The sequence below is a fragment of the Pteropus vampyrus genome, unplaced genomic scaffold (assembly GCF_000151845.1).
Source record: "Pteropus vampyrus isolate Shadow unplaced genomic scaffold, Pvam_2.0 Scaffold6, whole genome shotgun sequence".
NCBI classification, from domain to species: Eukaryota; Metazoa; Chordata; class Mammalia; order Chiroptera; family Pteropodidae; genus Pteropus; species Pteropus vampyrus.
Genome location: NW_011888787.1, coordinates 7,194,248 through 7,221,980, shown reverse-complemented (window position 1 = coordinate 7,221,980; position 27,733 = coordinate 7,194,248). Strand labels below are relative to the sequence as shown.

The 27,733-nt window shown below is 47.0% G+C and overlaps 3 protein-coding genes across 3 annotated transcripts in view; 1 reads left to right on the top strand and 2 right to left on the bottom strand.

The window, feature by feature from the left end:
* Positions 1-3,307: 3,307 nt before the first annotated feature.
* On the bottom strand, positions 3,308-12,676 carry OVGP1 (oviductal glycoprotein 1). Its single transcript, XM_023534741.1, is given in 15 exon segments — positions 3,308-3,358; positions 3,596-4,079; positions 5,137-5,183; positions 5,185-5,259; positions 5,262-5,288; positions 5,683-5,792; positions 7,360-7,552; positions 7,654-7,691; positions 7,694-7,761; positions 9,059-9,177; positions 9,678-9,769; positions 9,772-9,849; positions 11,527-11,555; positions 11,557-11,631; positions 12,597-12,676. Coding segments are annotated over 15 exon segments (1,524 nt in total). The 3' UTR covers positions 3,308-3,349.
* Positions 12,677-19,548: 6,872 nt separating this feature from the next.
* On the bottom strand, positions 19,549-26,958 carry WDR77 (WD repeat domain 77). Its single transcript, XM_011367285.2, has 10 exons — positions 26,696-26,958; positions 26,261-26,446; positions 25,158-25,299; positions 24,820-24,869; positions 23,479-23,549; positions 23,286-23,340; positions 22,737-22,808; positions 21,882-21,990; positions 21,300-21,368; positions 19,549-20,689 (listed from the first exon to the last, which is right to left on the bottom strand). The coding sequence occupies exons 1-10, from the start codon at positions 26,808-26,810 to the stop codon at positions 20,530-20,532; spliced, it is 1,029 nt and encodes a 342-aa protein (XP_011365587.1). The 5' UTR covers positions 26,811-26,958; the 3' UTR covers positions 19,549-20,529.
* Positions 26,959-27,002: 44 nt separating this feature from the next.
* ATP5PB (ATP synthase peripheral stalk-membrane subunit b) overlaps positions 27,003-27,733 on the top strand; it is an 11,425-nt gene continuing 10,694 nt past the window's right edge. Inside the window, exons 1-2 of the mRNA XM_011367274.2 lie at positions 27,003-27,210; positions 27,485-27,521. Coding sequence (XP_011365576.1) covers positions 27,171-27,210; positions 27,485-27,521 — 77 coding nt within the window. The 5' untranslated portion in view covers positions 27,003-27,170. The remainder of the gene's footprint in view (positions 27,211-27,484; positions 27,522-27,733) is intronic.

Here is a 27,733-nt window from a genome sequence, read left to right as displayed (position 1 = left end):
GATCGGTCTCATCTCTAGCCTTCCACATATGATTCTCACAGTGCATGACACTCTACTCTTTATTTCCAGCTCCTCAGGTCATGAATTAGCCAACATTTATTGAGCGCCTATTCCGTGCCCATCTCTGTACTCAGCTCTGGGAGTGCAAAGATAATTAAGAAAAGGTCCTTGTATGCAGTGCCTGCATTCCTGCTGGAATGACTGACGCATAATCAAATTATGAGGAGCTATAATTACTCTAGGCATTTAAACGTGTGTCGAACAAATGAGAGGGATGAAAACAGTATTCATTAAGCAAGCAGAGAGAGGGAGTGATAGCTCCCAGTGGGATGGAAAAGCCTTCACAGAAGAGGTAACATTTGAGTAAGGATCTTGCAGGACGTTAGATGAGGATGTAAGGGAAGTGGAAAAGTCATAGCAAGCAGAAGTAAAGCTTGACCAGTGGTACAAAGGAATGAAATCGTGTGATGAATTCAGAGAACATTGCGACCAGCATGGCCAGAAGAGCAATTCTCAACGTATTTCCTCGCCAGCCAAGACACCAAGACAGGTCCGAAGAAGGTGCATTGGATCTGCACAATTCTCATTATGCCAATTATAGCTCTGAAATGTTTCCACTAAAGAAACCATCTGAAATGGGAAGGACTTGTAATGCTAAAATAGAAATACTCTTGAGTCTACAATATTATATTAAAGCAGTATGTATTCTTTATCCTCAATATTTTAACTATTATTCTATCAAGTTACTAATGACATGCTTCCTGATCGATTACAATGTACCAGGGACAGAACTACTGGACTAGAATACTAGGAATCTCTTTAATTGTAAACAGATTATAAGATGGACCTTATATACCATGATAAGCAATACTGACTTTATTCTGTAAGCAGTAAGGAGCCATTGAAGTTTTTTTAATCCAGCAAATGACACACTTAATACCTTCTATATACCATTTATTAGTCTTTTAGATTGTAGCATTTTTAGAAGCATTAGTGGGAAAGGCCAGTTACCAAAAACGATTCCCTGAGTAAAGTTGTAGCTGGCATGAGAGAAGTTACTGGAACTTTGTCATGAATCTACTCTTGAAGTCATCGAGCTATGCACAAACCCAGATAAGTTTTCAGTTTCATGTGTATGATTTAATGTTTCTTTAGAGAAATAAATTCTTAAAAGGAAACTTAAGAGCTATACGGGATATGTTTATAACAATAATACTCACCTACTGAACACCGATTTTGTGCCAGGCGCATATGTCATGTAACCATTGTAATTTAACATCCCCATGATCACATAGGCAGAGCTGGGACTTCACGTCTGGTTTTTCTGAACTCGACCTCTGTCTAACCAAAGCCTCACAAACTCTTTGTTTCAATGTGTGTAAAAGTATCAACTTTAACAGTAATGACAAAGATTTATATTTCATTTAATTTTTTTTGCGGGAAGATATTCTAATTGCTTTTCTCATACTCCCCCAGTTTTCTTCCTGGCCCCGTAAAAATTATAACCCCATGTGCTGCTGCCACCTGGTGGCGATGTCTCTAACTTACACAAAAAACGTTTTTGGACTATTGAAAGGGCCCTTTTATGTGACTCTCCAAAATTCAAATTAGAAAGTGACAAAAGCTCATAACATCTTCTCTGTGGCTCACTTTCCAAGGTGTGGACAACCTGTGTCTGTTTATTAGTTATGCCCGTCTGAGCCTGCGCTCTGCCTCTATCCCACCCTCATTAATCAGCCGAACCATCGCCTTGCCGGCGGTTCTTATGACTTCTCCGGTCCCGCGTCTTTGCCTCTGGCCTCTTGTCAACTCTTAACACTTTAGGCGCTTTCGCCTACATTTATTGACTGATATCCTATAGGAAGGAAGAGCTGTCCCTTCTTCCCCATTTGCTTATTCTATTATTCATTAATAGCATAAGGACTCGTGCTATTCTATGGGTTACAACCAATTATTATCATTATTTTGTTGCTTGGATTGTCCCAGTTTGGGCCACTGGGAATCTCTTCAGCGTGGCTCTTGTGTCTCTCCAACATGGCCCCACCGTGTTGTGAGTACTTCCTTATTATCTGGGAACATACGAGATTCCAGTCCTTTCTTGCACTTTCCAGCACGAGAATCAGCCTTTCCTTCAAGGGTCCCCAGTTCCTTCTACAGGAGAATAAACTTTAGAAATCAAGATCTGGGCGTTAGATATTTATGTCAACTGTAACTGAAAAAAATTTTAATTTAATAATATGAAATTATATATCTTAGCCCTAAAAAAATTTTTTTTTTAAGGATCTGGGCATTAGAGGTATTAATTGCTTCTGAGATGTCTATTTTCATAGACATCTATATCTATTTTTATATTGACTTATTTCATATATACTTATACACTTTTAGAACTACGATTTTGTATTTATACCTCCAACACCACAGGTTAAATTCTAATCTTTCCCTCTCTAGCCTGTTTGCAAGCCACTATGTTTGGGGGTTGGTTTGTTATGCAACTTAACCGATTTGTGATTTATGCTGTGGCAACACGGGCCTGTGGCCTGTACTCACACGTGTGTGAACACATCCTTCGCCGGCTTCAGTCATTTTTGAGAAGTGCTTGGATCTATAGGCGTTTTAATTTGATACCCTTATTTTAAAGACTTAGAGGCTGCACTTCTAAAAGAAAAGGTAACATCAGCGATAGGTATGGTATGCGCTCTGAGCACCACCATCCCACAGAAGGGAAAGGCTAGAATTGATCCTGTGTCTATACGAACTTATGAGGGTTGATCATGCCCAGGAAAACACTCCATAGGTAGATTTCAGTGTATAGTAAGTGGGAATTGATGTTTCTGGAGGAGACCTAGGGAAAGTATGCAGGTAACACACAAAAACACTGTGTGTACCTTTCTCTCAACCACTTCTTATGGTACGAATGGGGGGGGGGGGTGTTTCTTTTCAGAGACCACTAAGATTTGACCAAGTAGGGGATAAATATGGAAGATTCAACTTCCCCCTCCTTCTCCCAGTCTCCTTTGAGGATTGAGAAAAACTGCTCTAGAAGAGATTCTGGCTCTGACCAGCAGCGAAGCAAGCAGTGGTTCATGGCAGAGAGGGAAGCACATCATCCACTCTGGAAAACATCAGTGTGGGCCAGACACAACTCCCTCTCCAAACATAGCAGTAGGAGAAAGTGACTTTAAGCTGAAATTGGGTTGAACAGGTCATTTCAAGAAAATAACCTCAGAGAACTCAGATGGATTCTTGTGTTTCCAGTTTATTCAACAGAAAAGAGGTTACCTCACTGTGGCTTTGAGGCCTGCTTTGTCCCATGAGTGGTTTATGAATGGCCGGGCACAGACAGCCACTGTCAGGTGACCTAGAAGAGAGGATGAGGGCTTTCCCCAGCTGTTGCCCACCAACAAAGCTTGGGCTTCTTGATCTACAGCAGAGTTTTCTGGGTTTTCTTTCTTTAGAGAGAGAGGACTTGTTGGAAGGGTCATTAAGTTGACAGAAGAATGGTTGTCAAAAAAGGAATGCGTCCTGGGAGCTAGATGACAGGGCCGGAGAGTAACGCCCTGTTTTCAGCATCCATCTAAACACCAAAGTAACCTACCTGGGGGCCAGTGTCCACCTTGGAAGTCAAATTCTTTCCTCTTAGCATCTTAGTGTGCCCATCAGGGATAACTGTCATCTTTCTGGAGGGGAGAGTCATCTTTTCAGGTGCTATAGACTTCCTTCTAGGGAACATGATCTTCACTCCAGAGGGCTCAGTATGAAGATGCGTGAAGGCAATAGTCATCTCAGACTGATGACCCACAGGAGTCATGGTCTTCTCTGCAGGAGTCTCAGTCTTCCCTTCTAGAACTGCAGTATGCTTTCCAAAGGACAATTTGTCCTATGCAAGGGTCGCAACCCAACCTCTGGGGACTATAGTCATATTTTCAGTCTTCCTACAGGTCTCAGTGGCCATAACCTCTCTTCCTAGGAGCAAAATCCCAGAATCAGCGGCCAATGTCTTGGGCACACTCAGCCTTTCAGGGCTAGTTCTTGAAGAATTCACAGTAGACAAGAGTCAAAATTTTGGTGAAGGAGTTGCCCTGGACCCAAGAAAATCATAGGAAAGGATGAGATTGCTACCTCTTCCTCCCCATCCCCATTGATTACTGGCAGGACCAGAATCACTCCAGGACTGAAGTACCTGCTTCCAAAAGCCAGAATTGGAGGATTTCATGAAGCACCCACTTGAGGATGTGGATGAAATCCCACCACAGAAGCCCTGCTCCCCCACCTCATCACATTTACGTGACTCCGGGCGCCCATGGGAACTCAGCAGATTTGCTACATTTCTGGTGAATGACTCCAAGAAGGAGCCTGCCAGTTCTCTATGCTCAAGTCCTCACTTTGACCTCTCTGTGCCTTCAGCAAGACCTTGCCCTCAATGCTTAATTCCTTACTTGTTGAATCCTCAAGAAGAAACCCTGTGTCTCCACAGTGGGAGTGACCAGGAACAGTGCTGAGGGCAAAGAGGCTGCTCTAGACAACATGTAGTAAGGAACCGAGTTGGGGTCCTATCTCTGCCCCTGACTAGCTGTTACCCACCTGAGCCCCAGTCTCCTTATTCATAATATAAGGATTATAAACTATCTCCAAGGATGTTTCAGCTCCAGCGTGCCAGGTTCCATCTCCTGTCTGCCAGAATAGTTTCTACTATCAAAGAGATGTCAAAAGAAACCTAAATTCCTTTTCTGGTCCTTGTCCTATGAAAGCAGGAGGGGAACACACACACATACACACACACACACACATACACACACACACACAAAACAAACAAAAAAAGAAACAGAGAAATAAACTAATATATATTGAGTGCTAACTATGAGTCTGCACAGTTTTCATTCCATATCTCATTTAATTCTTATAATAATGTCATGAGTATAAGAATTATTCCCATTTTACAGACACAGAAAACAAAGCTCAGAGAGGTCAAACGGAGTACACATCTAAACCAAGATTAGGAAACAGATTAGCTTGAGAATAATCAAATCTTATTCTCTTCCCTCAATGTCATGTCACCACCAAATCCTTTAGATCTAACAGAAAGGACTTATCCTGGACCTGCGTATGCAACTTTCAACTCCAGCTCTAAGTCATAGCTACTTACCAGCCTGCAACAGGAGGTTATTCAACATGTAGACAAGGGGGGAAAGGGCCAGTGCTACAGAAAATGCCCCTGACGTCATCCAGGTCCAATGTCCACACCATGCCCCACCCCGCCGCCAAAAATGTTCTCTCTTTATGAACAATGCCTGAAAAAGTAGTAGTCAGTCAACCTCCTGTACTGCCCATTCTCCAGGCTGGGTACAATGGCAAAAAAGAGAAGACAGACTGTCAGGAGGCAATACAGCAGGATGGTTGGGAGGATAGTCTGTGTTTAAATCTAACCTCTACCACTTATTAGCTATGGAGTCTTGAAAAACTGAGATTTCATCTCTTCGAAATAAAAAAACCCCAGTTAGTTTGGATATGCCTGAAACTCACCCACTGTAGTCATCTGCACATTTTCATCCTCCACCTGGTACAGAGAGAGAGAGAGAGAGAGAGAGAGAGAGAGAGAGAGAGAGAGAGAGAGAGAACAGACAAGGGCCTCATGGTAGCCAGAGGGAAATTATATGCTGGAGTAAGAAAGAATCACGTTCTTACCTTGTGTCTGAAGCTAATGGCATCATCATAGCCAACCCACTTCTCCCCATTGTAGGCGCATGAGACACACTGATAATCAATCCAGCACTTCTTTGCTCTCTGGAGAAAGCAAATCTGCCAGAAGGATGACAGATTACTTCTGCGAAGTGCCATGGAGAGAAGCACCAGCAGACACATACTTCCTTGCTCAGAAATGAAGAATCCAAGAATCCCTCCCCAGAGGATGAGAAGAAGCTAGACAGAAGAGGGAGAGGGGAAGCCCCTCACAAAGGACCTGCCCCCTATTCTGAATGAATTCCCGCTCTTACATTCCTTCCTCTAATGTCCATGATGGAAGACAGGGAAGAGACTAAGGAGCGGGCGACTTCCTTCAGGAAGCAGACCTGGGTTTGCAAAACCATGCCAATGCCAAACTACCAGCAGCAGGGAACCTGACCCTTGACCAAGCCCGTACCTTTTTCAAAGAGTTTTCATGAATAAGTCTCCCCTCTGTTCATTAGAAAGCAGCATAAACTGCCCCATCTAGGTAGTTATCAAACTAGTATTTGAACCTCTAATAAATGTAAGGGTCTCAAGGGCAAAGAGAAATAGGTTATTATAATCAATCAAGCATCTGAGTGTCAGCTGGGTGCCCAGCATCGTACTGGAACCATATGCTGCAGAAGACAGTGTTCAAGACGGGTTGCAGAAGCTAATGCCTAAGTCTTTTTTTTTTTTTTAAAAGTTCCTTTAAAAAAAAAGTTTTTTTTTTTTAAAGGTTCTTTAAAAGTTCCACCAAAATCTCTTTGACCCATAATGTCCTTCAAGAACACTATTTCAACTATGCTGTGACTCATCACCATGCATCACTGGATTAGCGGGAAAGCATCTCCACCGAGTCGGCACAGAGCAAGGATTGGAGAGACACTGACACCTCCATTACTACCTACGGCGAAGGCTTAGCCCTCCACCCCTCACCCCTACACAGCTTGTGCCTTTGTACCGCTGTCCTCTGCCTTCCTATCTATCTTGTCGTTTCTGTTTGTCAGGCTCCTACCTGTGCTTCAAAGCTCTCCTTGAAACCGACCAGCCACACACCCTGTGTCTCCTAGTCTCTTCTCGTGTGCTTCACACTCCCTTGGGTCCACGTCTCTTTTCTCCGCTCGGTAGCAAGCTTTGCTGAGATGGGGATTAAGGAAGTAGGATTGGAGTAGAGGAAAAAGCATCTGTAGAGAGGATGTTTTGGAATCATGTCAACATAATCTAGTAGTGGGGAGGGTGGGAGTCTGGGAGGGAGATGCAACGAGGCAGGCCGTGAGTGGTTAATGAGGGGTATGTGGTAGTGCAGAGGGGGAGAGGTTATACTGTTCTTTTACTTTTGCAAATGTTTGAAATTATACATGTTCCAAATATTCATTATTTTATTCAGGCCACATAGATAAGCCAGGATTGACTTTTATGACATTTAAGATTCTTTTAAGGGGTAAAATATCTGTCCCTCTTTTATTCAGATTCCACCCAGCCTCTCACCCTTTACCAAGAACTCAGATAACTTCCCCTGAAGAAAAAGAAAATGTCCCAGATGATGAATTTCCCTTGTCCTGTCTCTGGCTGTCACCCTTGCCTTTGCCCTTTGTCCTTCCTCTCGCCCAGGCTGCAGGTGAGAGAGGCCTAACCAATAGGAAGAGGTCTTTTTTCCTGTTATCTCATAATAAGCCAAGAAGCCAGACTGCTTGATGTACTTCCCTGGAGATGCAGGTCCTATAGCTTCAGCCTGCAACCCATTCTTAGAGGTTTTGAGGAGGCGAAACATATATCCATAGGTGGGGAACCCCATGAGGAGCTACTCTGAGAGTGCTCCCAGCTTTCACCAGTAATCGATGGCATGTGCCTGCAAGTAAGAAGAACACGAATCCCTCTTCGTTACCAAGAGCCAATGGCCTGGGCTCAGGGGCAGATGTCTGGGCCACCTGAGATCTTTCCTTCTCTCGCTGAAGATTTGGGGTCTCCGGGCCGAGAGAACAGGGGCTGTTATGTCCTGCGACCTTTTCCCAGCTTCCATGTAAGTCATAAGACAAGGCATTGACAAAGTCCAGGAGTCTGTAAAGGGCAAGAGGAGAAGATAGGAAAATCCTCAAGTCAGATCATCACAGTGCTAGCTAACTAGCTGTGCATCGGTCACCCAGGCTTCCCTACTATTTCTACCCGTGGGGCCTGCCCAAGCTGTGCCGTCCACTTGAGACGCTGCCCCTGGAACAAAGTGCTGGTTAGGGACAGCTGTGCCTCTGGATCTATGCCATCCTGAGAGTATCCATGGAAACCAGCAGGAGTCAAACAAGAAAACAAATGTTCCCAGGCCTGATACAAGTGCTAACAGAGGTCTGCAAAAACCGTCAGGAGTAAAGCAGTGCCGTCCCATGGCGGTAGAAGAGCTTCCGTCTTTCTACCATTTAAGAAAGCATCAAAACTCGTCTCATCCGGAAAGCTGTCACCACGACGAAGTATGACTGAGCACTTACCAGGTCACATGTATAAGGGTTTACATGAATTATGTAATTTAATTTCCATCTGGCCAGTACCCTAAGTACAAATGTCTCCACTTTAAAGTTGTAGAAACTGAGCCTCAGACGGGTTAACTAATCTGCCTAAGGTCGCCCAGCTGGGTGAAGGTAGGCCTCCCTCAGTCCCGCATGGCTGTCGCACCAAGATCAACACCAACAAACACCAACACCAACACTAACACCAACACCAGCACTGACAACAACACCGATGAGCCGCGCTCGCCTGGGCCACTCTTCTTCCCACCCACGTTGAAGCCACTCCCCCGTGGAACCACACACAGAAACGCCCCGGCCTCTCTTTGGTTCTGCATCTGCCTCAGTTTCCTCATCTGCAAATACTAGATTCTTGACGACTGAGCAAATTAGTTCAGAGCCGGCCTGTCCAGAAAGAGTTCTGAGCTATTCTCTGTCTGGCTTCATAATGTTTGCATGAAGACATGTGCTCTGAAAGCTGCGCCTGACTGGGCATTCCTGTTTGGGGTTTTGTGGCAGTGGTTGGTAATTCGGCTGCCTCTCTGATGCCAGCCATCTGCTGCACAACGAACATCCACGGCCGAACTCCAGATGGCAGAGGCCAGGCCCACGGCCCTCTCTCCAGGATAATGTGGTGGCTGGTGCTACATCACCTCCCTCTGATTTCCTAAAGGAGGCCTGCGGTCTAATGGGGCCGATCCTTGCTCCTGTCCCTGCTCCTCGGCCCACCCCCAAACTCGCAGGTGCACCACGGCAGGCACACGGGACAGCTCAAGGATAGCGCCTGGGCAGCTCTCGGGGTTTGAGCCCGAGATAGCTCCCTCCCTTCAGCGTGCTGGCTCTCCAGGGCAGCACCCACTCACCTTTCCAGATGCATCATAAGCTGTTCGGATGATGTGCGGTCCCCAGAGACAGCAGCAGAGAGCAGCGGCCTTGGCCGTGAGCTGAGTGATGCCTCCTTCTGGCAAGCAAACAGGAGCTGCTGGAAAGTGAGAGGCAGCCAGAGAACCAGACAAAACAGTCCGGAAAGAGCATCATCCAGGAAACCTTTATTTATGGGCCCCTTGAGCCAGGCTCTGGAAGCGTAAAGGTAAGTCAGACTCAGGCCCTGCCCACAGGCTTGTGAGAAAGGCAGACTTGAGCCAACATATCAAATGATTTAACAGAGAAGTGCAGGCCAGCAGGGTCGGAGGCACAGGATGCAGGCTCCCTGCTTGCCCGCGGGGGTCCAGGAAGCCGCACAGAGAAGGCCTTACCCAGAAGGGCTGGAGCAAGACCTGGATACAACAGAGAGAAAAAGCCACCGAAGGCCACCTGCTCAGCGTTCCTTGGCTTAACCCCCCTAGGGTGATGGCAGTGGAGGAACCTCTGTGACTGCTCGCCTGCTCTCGCCTCCCGCCACATGCCCATCCTATGCCACGAGCCCAGACACAATATGAGTAGAGTTCTTTCCAGATTCTGGAGCTGCCAGGCTGGCCGCACTTCAGTTAAGAAGAGAAAAGTCCACAGGTCACGCATGGGGCTGCCTCGTAGTCCAGGGTACGAGAAGCAGAGGTCCACACCATCAAAGCTTATGTCCTCAGGAGGGTGAGGACTGAATCGATAAGCCTTTCCCGGTGGGCGAGTGTGGACAGCATAGTGGTGAACCGGCAGGGGCCAGGCAAGGAGAACCAGACCTCCAGACAGGCCCCTTGGTCCCCGGCCCTGTGGAGGCCAGGGATGTGACTGGAGGTAAGGAAGGCAGGTCTTTGAAATTCGAATTTTCTTAAAAGCCCCTCCCAGCACCAGGGGCTAAACAGTGAGGAATGAGGAATTCAAGCAGCAGGAAAGCATTTGTAAACCTCAGCCTGCCCCAGGCCACACAGCACTGGGGAGCAGCTCGCACAAAAACAGCGCCAGCCTGGGATGGGAGAGGGGCTCAGTCCAGCTCAGCCACCTAAAACGTGGTGCCAGCCTGGGATGGGAGAGGGGCTCAGTCCAGCTCAGCCACCTAAAACGTGGTGCCACTGGCCGGCGCTTTGCCTCTCTGCTGTTGGCTCAGGGGACTGCTCAGCCCCTGCCGACCTGTCCCAGCACTGACATTCTTCCCCTGACTGGATTGGGGGACAGAAACTGAGTCAAGGGCCAGAATTTCCGCAAAGATCTATGAGCTTCTCTGGGTCCGGGCTGCAAAACTTGGCACAAGAGACTCCAGCTCTGACAGGGGTTCTGGTCTCTGATCTTTTGTTCATTGGCTATTTGACTTTTCTTTCCTATTTTTTCTACACTTTTTTTTCCATAGCGAAGGCACTATTGGAAACTTCTAACTTATTGGTGTTGAACTTGAAACAATTCTGGGCTAGTCCTGTATGCAATGATTAGCAACTTAGTCGGATTCAGAGTTAGGCAGGCCTGGGTCCACGATCTGTTTGCTACCTCCCAGCTGGGTGACCTCTGAGGAACACCTGCACGAAATAAGGCAAATTCCTTAATACCTCTCGCTCTTGGCTTTCTATTTCTAAAAATATGAAACATGAACAACCACTCTGTAAAGTCTCTTCTGAGTAATCATGAGGTGAAGTGTGCAAAGCCTCTAGCCCAGCACCTGGCACACAACGAGTCTTCAAAAAGTGGTCACAGAGGGAGAGGTGAGACCTGGAGTGGACAGAGCCAGTTCCCACCAACACCCAAGTCCTCCCTCCGTTGCACAGGAGGTCCTGTACCAGCTCAACGCCGCACACTCCCAGGCAGCCATGTCACCCTCTCTAGCAGCTCATTGCCTAAGGCGAGGAGGCAGGTGTGGCCTCTGTCCCTGACCTCAGCTGTGAAATTGGGGAAATGCTTCTCCAGAGAACAGGAAGGCAGTTTTTCATTTCCACATCGCCCTGAGGAGGGTAATGTGCTAGTAAAACAGTCAGCGTGTGTTGGATCGGAGTCACTGCCGAGGGGCAAAGCTTCGCATTTTATTTATGTTACTTCCTTTCCTCCCACACAGCCCTTTGTGGTTGATATCACCAGCTCCATTTATAAAGTGAGGAAACCCAGGCCCGTGAGCTTTGGGGTTTATTCTTGTCCTAAACAACTGTGAGCACCCCATTTTGTCCCTTATTTCCCCCTACTCCCTTTTTTACCACCTGTGGGAACTTCGGTGGAGAGGCCGGGGGAGCCCTTGAATCCAGTGCCAGGTCAGGACTCAGGGAGATGCCTGCACTAGCTTTTCTCCCCACGGCCAAGCTGGCTTCTCCACTCCATCCTCACTCTAGCCTGCCTGCCCCCCTCCCCCCCCCCCCCCCCCCCCCCCCCCCCCACATACACAGCGAGAAGATGGTTACAGCAAAGTCTCACCTCCATGTGCCAAAGTTCCAACCCCCTATGGACAGCAGTTTTCAGCTCCCTGTTCCTATGATGTGGGGGAGAAAGAGAGAGTTGGTAAGCTGGGTCCCGCCCCAATGGGCAGCTGCAGTCACCATTGTTTTTGCTGCATTCATTTGGGGAACAATGAGAAGATACAGGGGAAGTGAAAGGGCCGGCGGAGGGAAGGAGAGAGCAGCGCAGAGCATGAGAAAGGGGAAGGAAGGGAAAGAGAGGAGAGCGATGGAGCCACAGGCATCCCCCGGGATGCCCCAGGCCGTCCGAAGTCCACCAAAGTCTCTCCCCCTCCCCTGTGCTCCTGTGAAAAGGAAAAGCAGAAAGGGGCCTGAAATATTTCTCTTCACACATTTTCTTAGTCAGAAATATTTATTGAGCAATTACTATGTGCCATTGACAGCTTTAGGTGCTAGAGATAAAACACTGAGCAAGACAGACACGCTCCTCCCTGCTCTTAGGGAGCCCATGAGCCAGTGACAATGGGGTTTCCGCCCTGGCCATCTATAACCGTGCAGCGACAGGCCTCCCTTTGGACAGAGAGAGAACCCAGGAGTTCTGGAGAAAGGAGTACTCAGAGAAGCACTCTCTGCGAGCCAGCCCAACCCTGGGCACTACCCGGCCACGGGCACAAAGAGATACGGCTCCTTCCCTAGGGGGCTCAACGCCTGGGAGTTGCAGGTGACACATGGCAATAAAAATGCTAGCATTCATGAAGCATTTGTGACTGCAGACCCTCTCTGAAGCACTTTCACAGAATTAATGGATCAAATTTTCACACTGGGCTTAGAGGGTGAGTTGGGGGTTGCCAGGCATGAAGAGCAGGAAGGACGTTCCAGGCAGAGGCAACGGCACCCACAAGGCAAGGGGACAAGAACGAGCTCAGAGAGTTTGCCATGGGGAAGTTCCCGAGTCAGGGGAGCTCCGCAGCCCGCCTCAGAGGAAGCTAGCACCTGAAGACTCGGAGGGAAGTTGACGAGCAACAGGAGAAAAGACTTAATTCTTCTCCCTCTGTAAAATCTGAAAATATGACCACCATGTCCAGTACGAACACACCTCTCCTTGAGCTTGTTGAACTCTGGGTAGAGAATTCTCTCATGCTGTAAAAGCTTAGAAACAATCTGGTCGTTACGCATTGAGGCAGAGGCAAATACCAGGCGGGTACAGAGAAAGCGGGGCCGGGTCACCTGGCTAGATCCAGGCAGGGCTGGGTCGACCGTGTGCCCATCTGGTGAAATAACACGGCAGTCTGTGGGCAGCACCTGGCAGGGGAGAGCATGCATTAGTTAGCAGAGACCAAGGAAGGAGATGGAATTCAGCTTCTGCAGAGCAGTGTAGACACAGCCCGAGAGGCCAGGCCACTGTAAAAGGCCCCCCGGCACCCCCCCCACACACACACACAGACACACATCCCAAACTACACTAACATCCGGTCTTCCCCTACTGCTGAGGTCCCAGAGGACGAGAATCCTCAGGTCTGGATCCCAGCACACAGGGAGCGACACAAACAGCAGGTGACAGAGCATCTCTGCTGAACGGTGCTGGATCAGTGACCTCTGACATCGGAGCCAGAGCAGGGTGCGAGTGCAGGGGACGAGCAGTGAGGAGCACGCCTCAGCCGGGGAGCCTCCTCCTCTCTGGAGAGAAGGACACGACCCCCTCCACAGGGTGGTGCCTCAGCACAAGAACCAGCCCCGCAGGGAACAGCAAGGAATCACACGGATTCACACGCCTGCCCAGAGGGACTCGCCCCGCACACACTCGGGTCCTCCAGTGCCCCCAGCCACTCGGCACCACAACCAGATGAAGAGGCGCAAATGGAGACACACGCACTTTCACTGGTTTCCTCTTCTCTAAGTTGAGCCACTGGAGCCGGGTCTATCTAAGCTCCTTTTTGCTTCAATAAACACCTCGTGTATACACACATGCTGTGCACAGGGCCAACGATGACTTTCAGAAGTCCCAGAAGATGCTCCAGGCCAGTGGTTCCCAACTCTTCAAATTTAAGAGTAGTGCCATCTTCCTGCAGAGATTCTGATTTCTTTGGTCTGAGGGGGAAACCAGGCCGGGTTTACTGCGCAGCCAAGTTTGAAAACCACTGCTTCGATCACTCCTCCCTGGGCTCCTCTGGCCCTCACTGTGTCCCATCCCACCTCTACCCAATCCGGGCCGCCTGAAGCCCCGCTGCTTTTCAGACACCAGAGATATGACAAACTTATGAAGCCTGATATCCCATGGACTGAGTGACACCATAAAGGCTGGAACCTGCCATGCTCACCACCCCGCAGTGGCAGCCTCCCCATCTCCGTGGCCGGAAGGCTGCAAGCCTAGAGCTCAGGCCCCTTTATATGAACTTCCCTGGGACAATCTAGGACAGCACTGGGGCAGCCACACCACACACGCGTGCATAGCCAGGGACCGTGATTAACGGGCTGCTGCCCCAGAGTCACAGTGACCTCCGTCTCTAGCAAAGCCACAACTCTCAGAGTCAGCAAACCACAGCTCTGTCTGGCACTGGCATGGAGTGGGCATCCGTCTCGGGCCATGGTGAAGCCAGGGCCGTGCTCAGCCCCTCTTCCTAGTATTCAGCCCTGATTATGAGAAGAAACATGTGAGAGCAGTAATTCTATTGTTATAAGAATATTGGTTAGGGAACCAGTGTCATACGAAGTTTAAAAGCCCACAGTTTGGACTCAGGTGGGCCACAGTTTGCAACTCAGTATCGCCAACTAGAAGTTTCTTGGGCGAGTTACTTAGCGTTTGGAGCTTCAGCTTTTACACTTGTAAAATGAAAATAATAGCTTGTACTTAACTTCATAGGGTTGTATAGGAACTAAAGAGAAAATGTATGAGGGTCAAGTCAGTTCTTTGTAGATAATAAGGGCTCAGTGAATAGTAGCTGTTATTAGCGATGCCAAGACAGTTGCCCAGCAGGCAGTCACCAGGCAGGTGATGAAAATGGATGAAGGGGACACAACAAAATAGCTCTCTCTCCACTTTATTAGAGGAATAACAGTTCAAGCCCAATGGTGCATATCCGTTAACACAGAGCCAAGAAATAGAAGAGACTGGTGTAAACAGGAATATCATTCTGAGTAGCTGCTAATTGTTGCCATGCAGAGAAATAGACCCAATGTTGGAAGATTCTTTGATTTCTCAAGAGAAGACAAAAACCTGAATTGAGTCAATCTATGAGTCAACAATGTTTTAGCCAGCACATGAGTCAATGGTGAGAATGGACCTGGGAATACAATGAATACAATGCTGGATACCTGAGAGCCAACTTTAAAAAATACAACAACAATATGAAGGATAAACGAAATAGGTCCGCGGCCAAATGCTTCTATGATGCATCAGTTTCCCTTTTTGGCTACAGAAGATCTCAGACCATGGGTGGGTCCCATATTTTAGGGTCTGAATCTTTATCATGGAGGACCAGAAACCGGATGTTCTCAGTGTATCCAATATGCCCATCCTTCCAAAGATAGACGCTGCTCACATAATCCACATGTCACCAGGGTAGTAACCAGGTGTCAGTACAATAAATGACACGGGGAAATAACCATGACTCATGGTTGAATTTGCTTCACATCCAGTGTGCAGAAACCGGGAAAATCAACTTTTTAAAAATTAGCAGATTGCTTAAATATCATGGAATAAAAACAATAATGGTATCAAAGGTTTAGGGTGAGGATATTTCACTGAAACTGCGGAAACCTGATGGACGGTCTACCTAACAGAGACTGTTTCTATTTGTTCATCCATCTTTGCCTTCCTTTATATATTCAATAAATATTCCTTGAGCATGTGCCAGGCCCTGCTTGGCACTCTAGATATAACGGCGATCAAGACAGTTTCTGCACTCAAGGAGCTCCTAGTCTGGTGAGCATATTGATTACATCCCAAAGAGCTAGAGCGTGTTTCTTTCTCTTGTCTCTCTTGGATGAGTGCAGTGGGGAAAACGAGTTTTGTTGCCAAACAGACTTGAGTTCCAGTTCCTGCTCTGTGCCGTCACTGGGGCCACTTGAGCCCCATCTGCATGCTAGACGTCACCCTCCATTCCTTAAGCTAATATTAGCCTGAATCAGGAGATACTTACGCCTCCTGAGAGTGACACTGGATCGGGCTTGGCAATGACTTGCATCATTGGTTAGATTTCCCCTGGTGTGGTTTCTAACTCTAATGGCTACACTCTTACTTGTTTCCCAATTTCAAACCCACATGCCCTAATTCTTTTTACTGGGTCTCTGCTCTGATTTCTCTTCCTGCTCTATATATGGTAGGCGCTACAGTTGTCTTCCAGGGCCTGGGTTCTGTCTCAGTCTTGCCAGACTCCTGGGGCCTTACTGGCTGTCTTTTAAGACCTCCTCTGTGTGGAATGCCTGCCACACCTGACCCCCCCCCCACCACATTCCACATCACTGAGATTTCTTACTAGGTGTATGCCCTTCTCCCCAGACCCCTGCCAGGGGCATTAGCTGTTAATGTGGTACTCATTACAGAGCCAAATTTGCCTATCGATCTGAACTTCGTTCATCTGCACCCAGGTCAGTCCTCCAGGCTCCTATTCTGCCTCCGCTGGCAAGGCTAGATCTCAGACCTAACTTTTCTGTACCTGCAAAAGTGACTGATAATGCTGAGAATGCCAAGATATAACAATAGATGCCCAGGAATGACCTCTGTTCCATTCAGGGATGACCGTGCCAAAGAGTTGGTGACTATGACTCTATGTGTACAGCAGAGGATGGATAGGAAGATGCTGAATGAGACTTATGTTGAAAATCGGTGAGCCATGTTGCTCTGTTCTCAATCCTTCTCCTTAAGTTCTCACTGTCAAAAAATATGACCATTGCTTTTTATTTTTACACACCCACCAGATACTTAAAAATACTCCTCCCTAGTGCTTAGCCTATTCTCATGAAATGAGAAAAGACATTTACAAATGTCTTGTATGTGGCTTACTGAACACCGCAGTGCAACCCCTTCCGTATTTATGACACTCAGATAGACGAAGGCAAGACCATAGATGTGAAGTACTTTGGTTTTAACGAAGCATTTGACCAAATTCTTTGTGACACCCATGAGGACAAATGGAAAAGTACAACTTGAGCAAAAATCAATTGGTCGCATGATATAAGAAAACAAAGAATGTTGACTACAGAGCAATGTAAACTTCAAAGTCTCACCACATCTTTAAAATGTAGTAGACCAGAGCATTATTTCTCAATATTTGATATAAAAGATAATTTTTGATTGTGCTTTTAAAATTTTTAATGTTTATGTGTTTATTTTAGTGTGTATTGAAAATGTATATTATCCAAAAAACCATCCTTTCATAGATATTATTTATTTATTTTTATTATTTTTTCTCCTCTTTAATGCTCCCCCGCCCCACACTTCCACCCCTGACCTATGCATGTTGCCATCTCTCCTTAAGAACTGAATCTCTGAAGGCGGGGTGTCTCCTCCCACATGCTTGTTGCGTGCACCCGGGGCCAGGCGCACCTGGGGTATGGTCTGTGGCTCCACCTGGGCTGTGAATCCAGGACCTTCTGCGTGTAAAACAGACATGCTAACCACTACCCTATGGAGCCACGCCTCATAGATATTATTTAAGTTTAAAAATGGAGGCAGTTCAAAAAAGAATATTTTAATAAAGTAATAGAGGTAAGTACTATGTCCAAACAAGCTTCCTTAATTTTAGCGTGAGGCCCCAGCTGAGGCTTACTAGTGAAGTGGAAAAGCTTAGTTTGAAACGGAAGTTCCTAATGCTTATAACATGGTGCCTCCTGAAGTGAAGAACTTAACCCGCTTCATGGGCCAGGTGAAAGGTCTACAGTCACTGAAGGGACTTTCAGTGGATGGCACTGGCTGGGCTCCCATCACAAAGTTAAAGGACATTGGGGATTAAACTCTTTATTTACTGATCTTTTGAATTGTAATGATCTACTCCATATTGAAGCTGCAGAATAAGTTGAGGGCTACATTAAACCATAAAAGGAGACTGTGAGATCAGGACTGTGTTGTCTAAGAGTCAGACCCTCCTCTCCTCTCCTGGCCTTCTCTCTTCCCTCTCTGGACTGTATTCGTCCTGTGACCATGTAATGAATAATGAAGAAGGAAAAACTCCATAATTGCCCATTTTTGATGGACAACCTGAGAAAATGTTTTGGGTCCAAGACTAGTCTGTTTACTTTTCCAAAACCATGCTGTATAGGCTGGCTGCTGTTCTTGAGGAATTTTAAGTAGCTCAAAATTGAGGCTAAAGCTTGCTTACCCTTTTAACGCATAAAATCAAGTTTCCTACAGAAGTAATCATAGTGGTGTGTTCAGTGAGACCCACAAATGGAGAGTAAGAAACTTGTTACAAACAGTGATTGATCACAAATCCTCAGCTCCTTCCACATATGTTGGCTCTCCTTTGGTGCTCAAAAGCTTCCCCAGAGCACATCAAAATAGTCAGTGTGTCTTACTGAAAGAAATGTTTGTGCAAGCGTATTTTGAAACAAATCTTTTTTCTATTGCTTTAATTTGTTGATACAAAGTAGTCAAGTCAAACAACTACTGAAATACAAAGAATATTTGTGCTGTCCAAATGTAACAAGAATCTGCCTTTTGAAGATCTGAGCCCTTTACTTTTAAGTCTGGATGTGGCAAGAAAGTCTTGGAATCCTCTGAAGGGCCCCGATTCCCTGTCCTTCCTGACATGCGGCTCAGAGACGTGGCTGGGAGACCAGAGCAGTCAGAGCTTGGGTGATTTGCTGCTGCAATGATTGTGAACCAGGGAGTAATGCCTGTACAGCTGTTTATTAAAGAACTGGCCTCCTACTGTCCAGCAGGGCAGGAGAGATACCTCTGGCATCAGCCCAGTGTCGCTGGTGCCAGCTGTACTTGAGCGTTCCTGTGTTTGTTGTGACCTGAGCAGCAGTGGGACATAGTGGGTCAGGTGAATGGACTTCAGAGTAACAACGAAGATAGGGAAATGGGCTTACTCCAGCGTTCAGACACTTGAACCAGTGAAATTAAATGTGTTGTTTTAAACACACAAAATAAAATGAGCCCGTTCCCACCTGTCAATCACCAAGTCCCTATTCATATGACTATTCTCAAGCCAAAGACCTAGTGAATAACTTGGCATGCAGTACTACATTTCTCATTATTTTGAGGTCACTTTCTGTGTTGTGCAATCTTTTTTGGTCACAATTCAACCAAAACTGTGGTCATTCCTATTGTGACTTTGATTAGGTCTGCAAATGTCTTGGCAAACAATAAATGTGGGTTTCTCATCAGCACAGATCTGAATCCGAACCAACATTTTTTACAGTAATGTGGTTCTTCAAAAACTGTTTTCCTTCTTTGATGTCATTTTAACCACCTTGACACATACATACATTTCCGTGGATTGTTATTTCTTCTACTGAGTTTTCTCTCTGTCATTCTAAGTCCACAAGGAATAGGGCTATGCAAATTCAATACCCACCCCGCATTGCCTCTAAATCATCATAGATTTGAAGCTTTTACCTCCTGGAAGAACCTACGTTTCTACCCACGCACTCTGTACTCTCGCAGGAACTTATAGTTAGGAACAGGGAGGGCCTTATTCCTACCTCACCCCAAATGCCGCTGACCAGATGGCCACAAATTCCCATTTTACTCGAGGGTAATTTTGAGAACAGAGCTCATGCTTGGCAAGGGTGAAACGTGGAAGCTTTAATCATAAATCTTGTCCATGTTCCTTCAAATTGTCCAAGTTTCATGTGATTTTAGATAAACTAAACTTGTAAAGCACAAAAGTACATGACTTCTAACTGGCAGTAACCAGTCCACAAACCCAATTAACCGAACATTCACCTTAAGTTCCAACTAGCTACTCTGGGGAGCTAGGGAAGCTAAAATAATAAAATGATAATAATAATAAAATAATAATAATAAAAATAATAAGCCCTAAGACTGACACTCTAATAACTCACATAGGTGAAATATGTCTAACTGCACATAACACACACAGTTCAAAAGACAGACCAAAAAAGCCTAAATGTTTTATTTCATTAGTCAGTATTTCTGATTCTCAGTCTGATCCTGCAATTTAAAAATCTTCAGAGTCCAAAAAGGAGCATTCAGACTTCCTATGTCCACAGAAAGGGGCCCAGAGGCAGGAGAGATCAGGCCCCAGGCTGTTTCCAGGTAGGAAAAGTGACAAGATATTTCTCTGCAAGTCTGTCAGTTTTTAACTTAACTGAAATGCTCTGAAGTGCTCCACCATCCCCAAACTTGTTTCTATGGCATCTATGACCAAAAAACACTCCTCTCTCACATACACGACTCTGGGTATCGGGGGTCGAGCATTACACAGGCACCAGCCAAACCTTTCATTCAGCCAGAATATGGATTTCAGACTCAGTTTAATGGCAAGGTGTGCAGAACTGTGGGGAGGGTGTCCTGGCTCTTCCTCGAGGTGAGCTGGGCTGGATTTTTGTGAGTGGAAGCATTGCCACCTATGATGAAGGTGAATATAGCTCTATAAAATATTAAGTTGCTTCTATTTCTATGAGTAGTAATATGAGCTGCTTCCTAGAATCCAGAAGTGCCTACATCTCATACCTCATCCAGACATAGCCGATTCCTCATGCACTGCTACCTGGGGAGCATAAAACCCTTCTGTGGACTTTTTTAGGGGGACAGTCTGTGGGGAGGGGGGTGTGGATAGGCCTTGGGAATGATGTAGGATGGATTTTTTATCCCCTCATCAAAAACTATGTATCTACACACACACTCGCACATACATATCTATTTTTAAGAAAGTTTTTTTTCCCTATGACTACAGGACCGCAGAATCCGCCACCCCCAGGCTGAGCGACGTGCCCGGTGGCCGCACGGATCTGGAGTATGGACACACAGCGTAAGGCTCCTGCGCCGTCTCACGAACTGCGAGGGCAGCGGCAAAGCGACTGGCCGCTCACGGGGATTTGCTTTTTGTCCTAAATCCAAGCTACTCAGCAACACTGTTAGGTCCTGGGGCTGGGAGAGGCTCTGTGGGCACGATGTGATGGATGACCTGATGGTCCCAGCCCACCGTGGTAAGGAGGGAGGGACTGAGCGGGGACCAAGTAGCATCTCTCACAAAGTCTCTATGGGCTCGGCTTCTAAACCTAGAAGAGAGAAAAAGTTTGGGCACAGTAAGGGACAAGACGAAAAAGTGACTTAGAGAAGAAATAGAACTCAGTACATCCAGGGCACACTTTTTGGATGTGTTACATACACTTCACCAAATGTGTGGCCTTGTCACCAGGAGAGCAGCGCAGCTACGCAAAGGATTTCTTCAATCATCTAATCCACTGCCCTACTTTCAGAGATGAAGAAGTGGTGACCAGAGCAAGGGCTGTGACATGGGTGAGCGGAGATCAGACAGCAAATCATGGTAAAGAAGGAAGTACAATTCAGATCATCTGTCTGATGCCTTTCATCCTGTAACAGGTTGCCCTTCACATCTGTGGTTCTTTATGCACAAAAGGTAGGCTGTGCCCTCCTGGGAGACAGCTGGAATGCCGGACTTAGAAATTCCACCTGCCACCACGTTCCTCCTCTACCAGGGACAGAGCTGTTTGTGAGTCAGCCCCAGGGCCAGGGACATGGTCAACAGCCAGCCTGCTTCTATCACCAGTCCCCCTGAACGAGACAATGCACTTTCTGAAGAGAAGGACCCAGCCACCCATGCACCCCTCCCTGATTCCTGAGCACAGCCCTCCACTTCACACTTACACCTCGGAGAGGCCAGAGTCCAGCACAGCAAGAGAGCAGTCTTCACTGACAGAGGCCAGGAAAGGGACACTAGGAGGGGAAGGAGAGGGTTGTGAAAGGTAAAACCCACAGGTCCCAAGACAAACCCTGACTGGGCCGGCAACCAATCCCCACCCTAAAGTTACCCAGAGAAGGTGGCCTGATCCTTAATGCTTTGGGCTAAGGTCTGCCTACCACTCAAGTCCACATTCAAGGGAAGACAAGGAGGGCCAGGGTTAACAACCGTCCTGGCCATTAACCATCCCATCTAGTCCCTCCCTGTAGCTTCAGCAATAACCCAGAAACAGGCCTTCCCAATCACACAGTCCTAGAAGCCACGAGAGTCACTGTTTTGGGTGCTGAGCAAGGTGTTAGCCACTTGCAGAAAGAGACTGTACAACCTAAAAACAGACTAGTCTTTGGAGAGCTTTGACATTCTGGAACCTCAGCTAGAGCAGGTCTGCTTCCAGGAGCTACCTAAGCGGCTATGCTTTGCCAGCAGAAGCATCTCCCCTTGCTGTGCCCATTCACATCTACCAGGCCCTTGATGACACAGAACATTACCTGTGTGGGGAGAACACCAGCCCCGTGACACACTGGGAGTGCACAGCTGAGCTGAGGGCGCAGCTCGCACTCTTTGTATCCACAAGGGAGACGGTCCCATTCTCATCACCTGCAGAAAGGAGGGCGCATCACAGTGCTTAAGAGCATGGGCTTTGGGGTCAACCAGACCTGGATTTGAAGGCTAGTTCCTCAATTTAGACAAGTTAACCACGCTCAGTTTCTTCTTTTGTAAAGTAAGAATAATTAGTCATCGGGTAGTTGTGAAAGTTAAATTAATGGATGATGTAGTTATTAATTTAAACACAAACTATGTCACCATATACACAGCCACAACCCCATGATAGCGCCACAACTATCCACAGTAGAACAGAATTCCCTACACAGGAAATACTCAGTTAACGTCATCGTTAGGTTCTGCGATTTTAAGCAAACTGACATAACAAAACCAATTGTACCACAGGCTAACTGGTTTAAACAAGAGTTAAGTTCCTATGGCTTCTCATCAATGTAACAAAACAACGTTGAATGAAATGACATTATTTGAGGACCTGCTGTACATAGTAATCCAATTGCTTTGTGGCCCACTGACTCCTAGCCATGCCCAGAAAGTAGGAGCCAGAACAAAACAATAAGGACTCGAATCTACTGGGAAAAAAATCATCATATTCCCCAAAGCTAAACCAAAAGCACTTTTGGGTCATCCCGTCTCCCCCGTCCCCCATTAGTACAGGCCATCTAGTGCCCGGGTGTGCTAACGGGACTGAGCAGCTGAAGCCTTGTGCGTTAGGAGGGAGCACTCCTTCTTTCATCCTCCCCCTTCCCAGAGTCAGTGCACAGTCTGGTGTGCTGCCATACCGAAGACAAAGACTTCACTCTGCTGAGGATGCCACGCCAGTGAGGTAGGAAGGTAGCCAGAGGCACTGCAGCCTGCAAAGGAGAGAAGAGGAGTCGGGAACATGACTCAGAGCCCAGCTCGGAGAAGCTTCTCAGATGAAGTCACTGTAAATCTCAGGAGCACCTTCATCTGGTTTCCCAAACCCCACTAAGGCAGTTGTGTCCTCATCTTTGACCCTCACTCATAACCTCCATTTATCCAACAGCCTCCTGCTCTTTCCAGGCATGAGTCACAGACAAGTGTCAAGCATAAAATATGAAGGTAACAACTCTGGTTCTTTTGTCCACCCATCCCAGAAATGTAAACTGCCCACCCAGGAACTGGCCCTTCCTCTTGGTACTTGCTGCACAAAATGACATCAGCAGAGCCTCACTGGGAAAGAAACAGTTATTGTCACTTATGTCACTGTGACTGGGCATCTGGCAACTCTGCCTCTGCCTCTGGCAAAGGAACGCCTCTTCCAGGTGGGGTCCTAGTACCACACTCCCACCACTGGCTCCCAGACTCACCCATCTGTGATGCTGGCTTGGGGCAGCGTGTATCCCAGAGTAAAATTCTACTATCCTAGAAACAGAGGAACAGAAAAAGGGCTTCTGAATCCAAAGAAGCAGTTGCCAGCTTGGAGGTCTCCACACTAGACTCTGGCCCAGCGAGTCTGAGCGTGGTTAGAGAGTGGGAAGGAAAGAAGAGGCTGCATCTCACCTCACTGCATGAAAGAAACACGGAGTCCTGGTGGGGAGAGGCAGCAACACAAGTGACCGGCCCAGAGTGAGCTGTAAAGGAGAGAGAAATTAGACAAAACCTAAAAGGAAATGTTGATGGAGTTATAAAACCGAAAAAAGATTTGGAAAAAATTAATTAGTAACGACAACAAAAGAGAAATTAGGGGCTGAGTAAGACTAGTGAAGGAATTTACTGTTAAGACATCCTGGAATAGCAGTTTTCACATGGTAGGACACATGCCTACAGATAGTATACACAAACTTTCAAGGGAGTTCTGGACACTGAGAGTTTTAAGGGAATTCTTGAATGGTCTCTTTCCTAGAATTTATCTGAGAAGCTGCCTATAATCCGTCAGGGCCCCCTTTCCGCCTCTGCTTTCACAATCACACTTCTCCCACTGCATAGAAAGAACACACACCTCTCACCCATCCTAAACCCTCCCATGGTACGATGCTCAGGAGTATAAAAACCAAAGGTATAAAACAAAAGGGGCTTCTCCCTAAGAGCCAAAGAGCAAAAGGAAGAGCATCTGGGTAAAGTTCAGTGATGGGGGCTGGCAGAGAAAAGCACCTGGCCATTGAGTGAACCGCATGATCACTTAGCATCCACCTCTCTTAGCCACATGCATATTAACGCTCTAGACATTATCTTCATGAAGATACAGTATCTTCATGAAGATTGGCTCCCAAAATAAAGTCGACTGCTAGCATTGTTAATGAAAGTGAGCAGAGAAAAAAAGAACATTAATAAAAGTGATAGGTCTCACCAGAAAAATAGAAATTTTATGGAGATGAATATTCAAAAGTTCAAGACTCACAAGCCTCAGGATTTATACTTAAAGAATGCCAAGGAGCTACTGTAAAAGGGTTTGAATACTATGACAAGAAAATGGGATTTTAATCTGTAAGCCACAAGGGACCAAGGAAAGACCAAAGATTACAAGTGGAGAGATGAGATGGGTGCCACCATCTGAAAGTCAATGGGAGCATAAGAAATGGGAAGGAAGGTCACTGACCAAATGGAAAGACTCAAAAGAACTTGGTGATCAGCGGACAGTAGGAAAGCAGGAGGAGTGGAAGGGGACTGAGTTTGAGCCTCAGGTGGCCAAGAAGGTGGTGAGATCATCAACAGAAACAGGGAAATTAAGATAAGGGTAAGGGATGGACACTGGGGCCTGCCTATAGTTTGGAAAGAAAACTACCAGGCGGGAGAGCAAGGATCTGCTGCCCCTAATATCCACGCAAAGTTCAAAGAGCCCAAAGGGGAGACTAAAGACATACAGCTAAGGCCAGGGCTGCAAAGGAAAGAACGGGCACTCACCCCGGTATGAATTCAGTACCATCTGCTCAGCAAGGTCCCACACCTTGATGCTAAGAAGCAAAAGGAAACAGATAATTTTCACATACACTATCTACATAAAAATATGTGTTTCAACAAGAAATTTCCTTTAACTGACATGTCCTATGTTTCTGCCTACTGGGCTTCTGTTTCCATCTATTTACAATGGATTGCAAAATCTCCAAGGAAGCCTTACCACATGTCATAATTAGTTACTACATTCTTATAATGATCCCAAGACTTTACTTAATGAGGCTAATAGGATAATAAAGACACCCAAAGGAGGCCAAGAGACAGGAGCAATGAGAACAAGGACCCACCAGAAGTCTTTGCTACCGCTGACAGCTTGTGTGCCAGAGCTCAGGACACTGACTGTAGACACTATGTCATCATGCTCGTACTTGCAGAACTTGCTGACAATGAGTGTCTCGTTCTCATCCAGCTCCCACAATTCAACAGCACCTGTTAGGGATGAGATGGAGGGTGAGGGAAATGAACTTGGATTATATAGAGACAGTAATTCGCTTTTAGGATTCAAGTTGTCCATTGTCACTAAACTAACAAAATAAGTTATTCCTATAAAAGCAAAGTTCATATTAAAGGGTTTTGCTAACTTCCAAGCCATCTGGCTTTATACTAGCATTACCAGACAGGTGGGGAAGGCTTCTATAAAAAGCCAGGTAAAGATGGAATAGCTGGTAAAATCTATTACTCTGCTTCCAGTGAGAAAACATTGGAAAATAAGTTCCCAGGGAAAAAGATGAGGTCTCCACAATTGTTTGTGTAACACATAGTTCGGTGTGGTTAAACCTTCCCAATTATTATATATTTGTTGAACAATTTAAATAAATGTCTTACAGTCTTTAAAATTATGTTGAATAATTCAATGTCTTGCACAGTGACTGGTTAAGTACAACCTCCCCTTCTCAAAAGTTGTCTTGAACATGTAGTGTTCAACTGTCAGAGAGGCTCGATTTTTAATGTCCACATTTACCCTTCCATGCAATGCCTGCCAGCACCCAAATTCTGATTTTTTAAAAAATACCAAAGCCTCCACTGCTGAGCCTGACATTTAAAACAAAGAAAGTTGAATGAAGGCATTTAAGAAGAAAATAGAAAGAACTGGAAAGAGCACAGATTGGCTTCAGCACCATCTTTGAGATCAAGATTATCGTTGTTCTGGATTGGAGGGATACAGGGAAGGTTACTTGAAAGAAAAATGGTTCCGGCCTATTTCTTAATTTTGTTGTGGATTTTGCTAGAAATTCCCACCAGGCAATTTAGAATCTTGGAAAAGGTATTTCCCACCTTGGGGACCAACATCCTCAAACTCCTCCAAAGTACTGAGTGGGGACATTAAAGATTGAACCAAGCCCGACGTGTACCCCTTGGCCTCCATTCCACCTATGGAAAAATGACTCACCTGAATCGGAAGCCACTAGGATAACTCTGTCCCCAACCCAAGTGAGGTCAGCCACTCCGGCCTCCGTCTGGACTCCAGCAGAGCAGAAGCCTTCGTTGGGGGCGGCACAAGGGTCTTTGAAAAGCCAGAGGGAGCCAGCCCAGCAGCGGCCGCTCAGGCTGGAGGCCCCAAGCAGGAGCGCCCCATCTAAGGGAGGTACAAGCTGTCAGAGGGTGAGGCTTTAAGGGCTCGTCTCCATGGCGACCGCACTGAAAACCACGCGGGCCGGGTCCGGATCTGAGCTCAGGAATACCAGGCAAGGTTAGGAACTGAGGTTAGCGACACAAGGCAGGGGTCAGGATGGCAGGCGGGGCGGGGCGGGCTGGAAAGATCAGTCCCGGGAATGGTCACCCCGAGCCGGGCGGAGGGAACCCCAGGCCCGTGATCTCAGCTCACCCGACCGGTACCGCGCAGCCTCCAACTGCCGCTCCATACATGCCGGTGCATTAGGGGGAAGATTCCACTCGCGGGCTGCGGGAGGCACTAGGGAAGGCGGGGTTTCCTTCCTCATCTCCACAGTTCCAATTCCAACCTAGACCTAAACTGAACGCCAGCGGGAGATGCAGCTCAGACAGTCCCCACGTGGTGTCCCTCTGGGTCTCCGCCCATCTAGACAGACAGGCACTCTACATCTCGCGAGAATTCCTTCTACGGTTCCATTCCGCTTTCCGGCTGCGGTCCTCGGGCAGCAGTTTCTCTATGCTCTGTGCCTCTTATCGCGAGAAAAAAAAAATGCGAGACGAAGTAGAGGGAAAGAGGTCACACGTTTTCTTCTCGCGAGGTTTGCGAGCGACCATCTTGCTCCTGCCCCTGGCAGACTCTGTTCCAGGTCAGTGGGACGCTAAGACCGCCGAGTGACCCCTCGCTGACCATGTTGTCCCGGGTGGTACTTTCTGCCGCCGCCACAGCAGGTGAGAGGTGTGCACCCGGGTCCAGGCTTTTAGAGTGACTGTAAAGAAGCGCGTCTAGTTACGTGGAGGGGGTGGAAGGAAAGGTGAAGAAAGGTGCATTGAGACTTGGGCCTGAGTGGGGAGTGATTAGCGCTTCTCCGAAGGTGACCGTAGGGGTCTCGGGGTGCAGGAAAGAGGGGTGCATGGCCTTAGTGACCAGGCCCTGCGAGGGCCGAGGAAGGGGCAGACCAAATTTCACCTTGACCTTGCTGACCTGCGCCTTGTGTTTTTGCAGCCCCCTCTCTGAAAAACGCAGCCCTCCTCGGTCCAGGGTAAGTGAGAGGGGTGTAATAATCCCCTTCGTCCATGTTTATCATCTCATTTCGTTTCTCGGTGACCTCATAGCTTTAGGCCAGAAATTACGTTTCTTTAGGTAATTTTGGAACGGGTAAAGCCTCAAACACTTGCACTTTTGTAATTGCCTGGAACATCGTCGTAAATGCAAAATTGAGTATAAGTGATATGTTCTAACTAAGCTAGAAAC

Excerpts from the sequence above, each read along its gene's own strand:
- WDR77 (XM_011367285.2), bottom strand. The coding sequence starts at position 26,810 with ATGAGGAAGGAAACCCCGCCTTCCCTAGTGCCTCCCGCAGCCCGCGAG. Across the intron at positions 23,550-24,819 it reads GGTACTGAATTCATACCGGG|CTCACTCTGGGCCGGTCACT; the intron begins GTGAGTGCCCGT and ends TCTCCTTTACAG. Across the intron at positions 22,809-23,285 it reads CAAGCCAGCATCACAGATGG|GCTGCAGTGCCTCTGGCTAC; the intron begins GTGAGTCTGGGA and ends TCTCCTTTGCAG.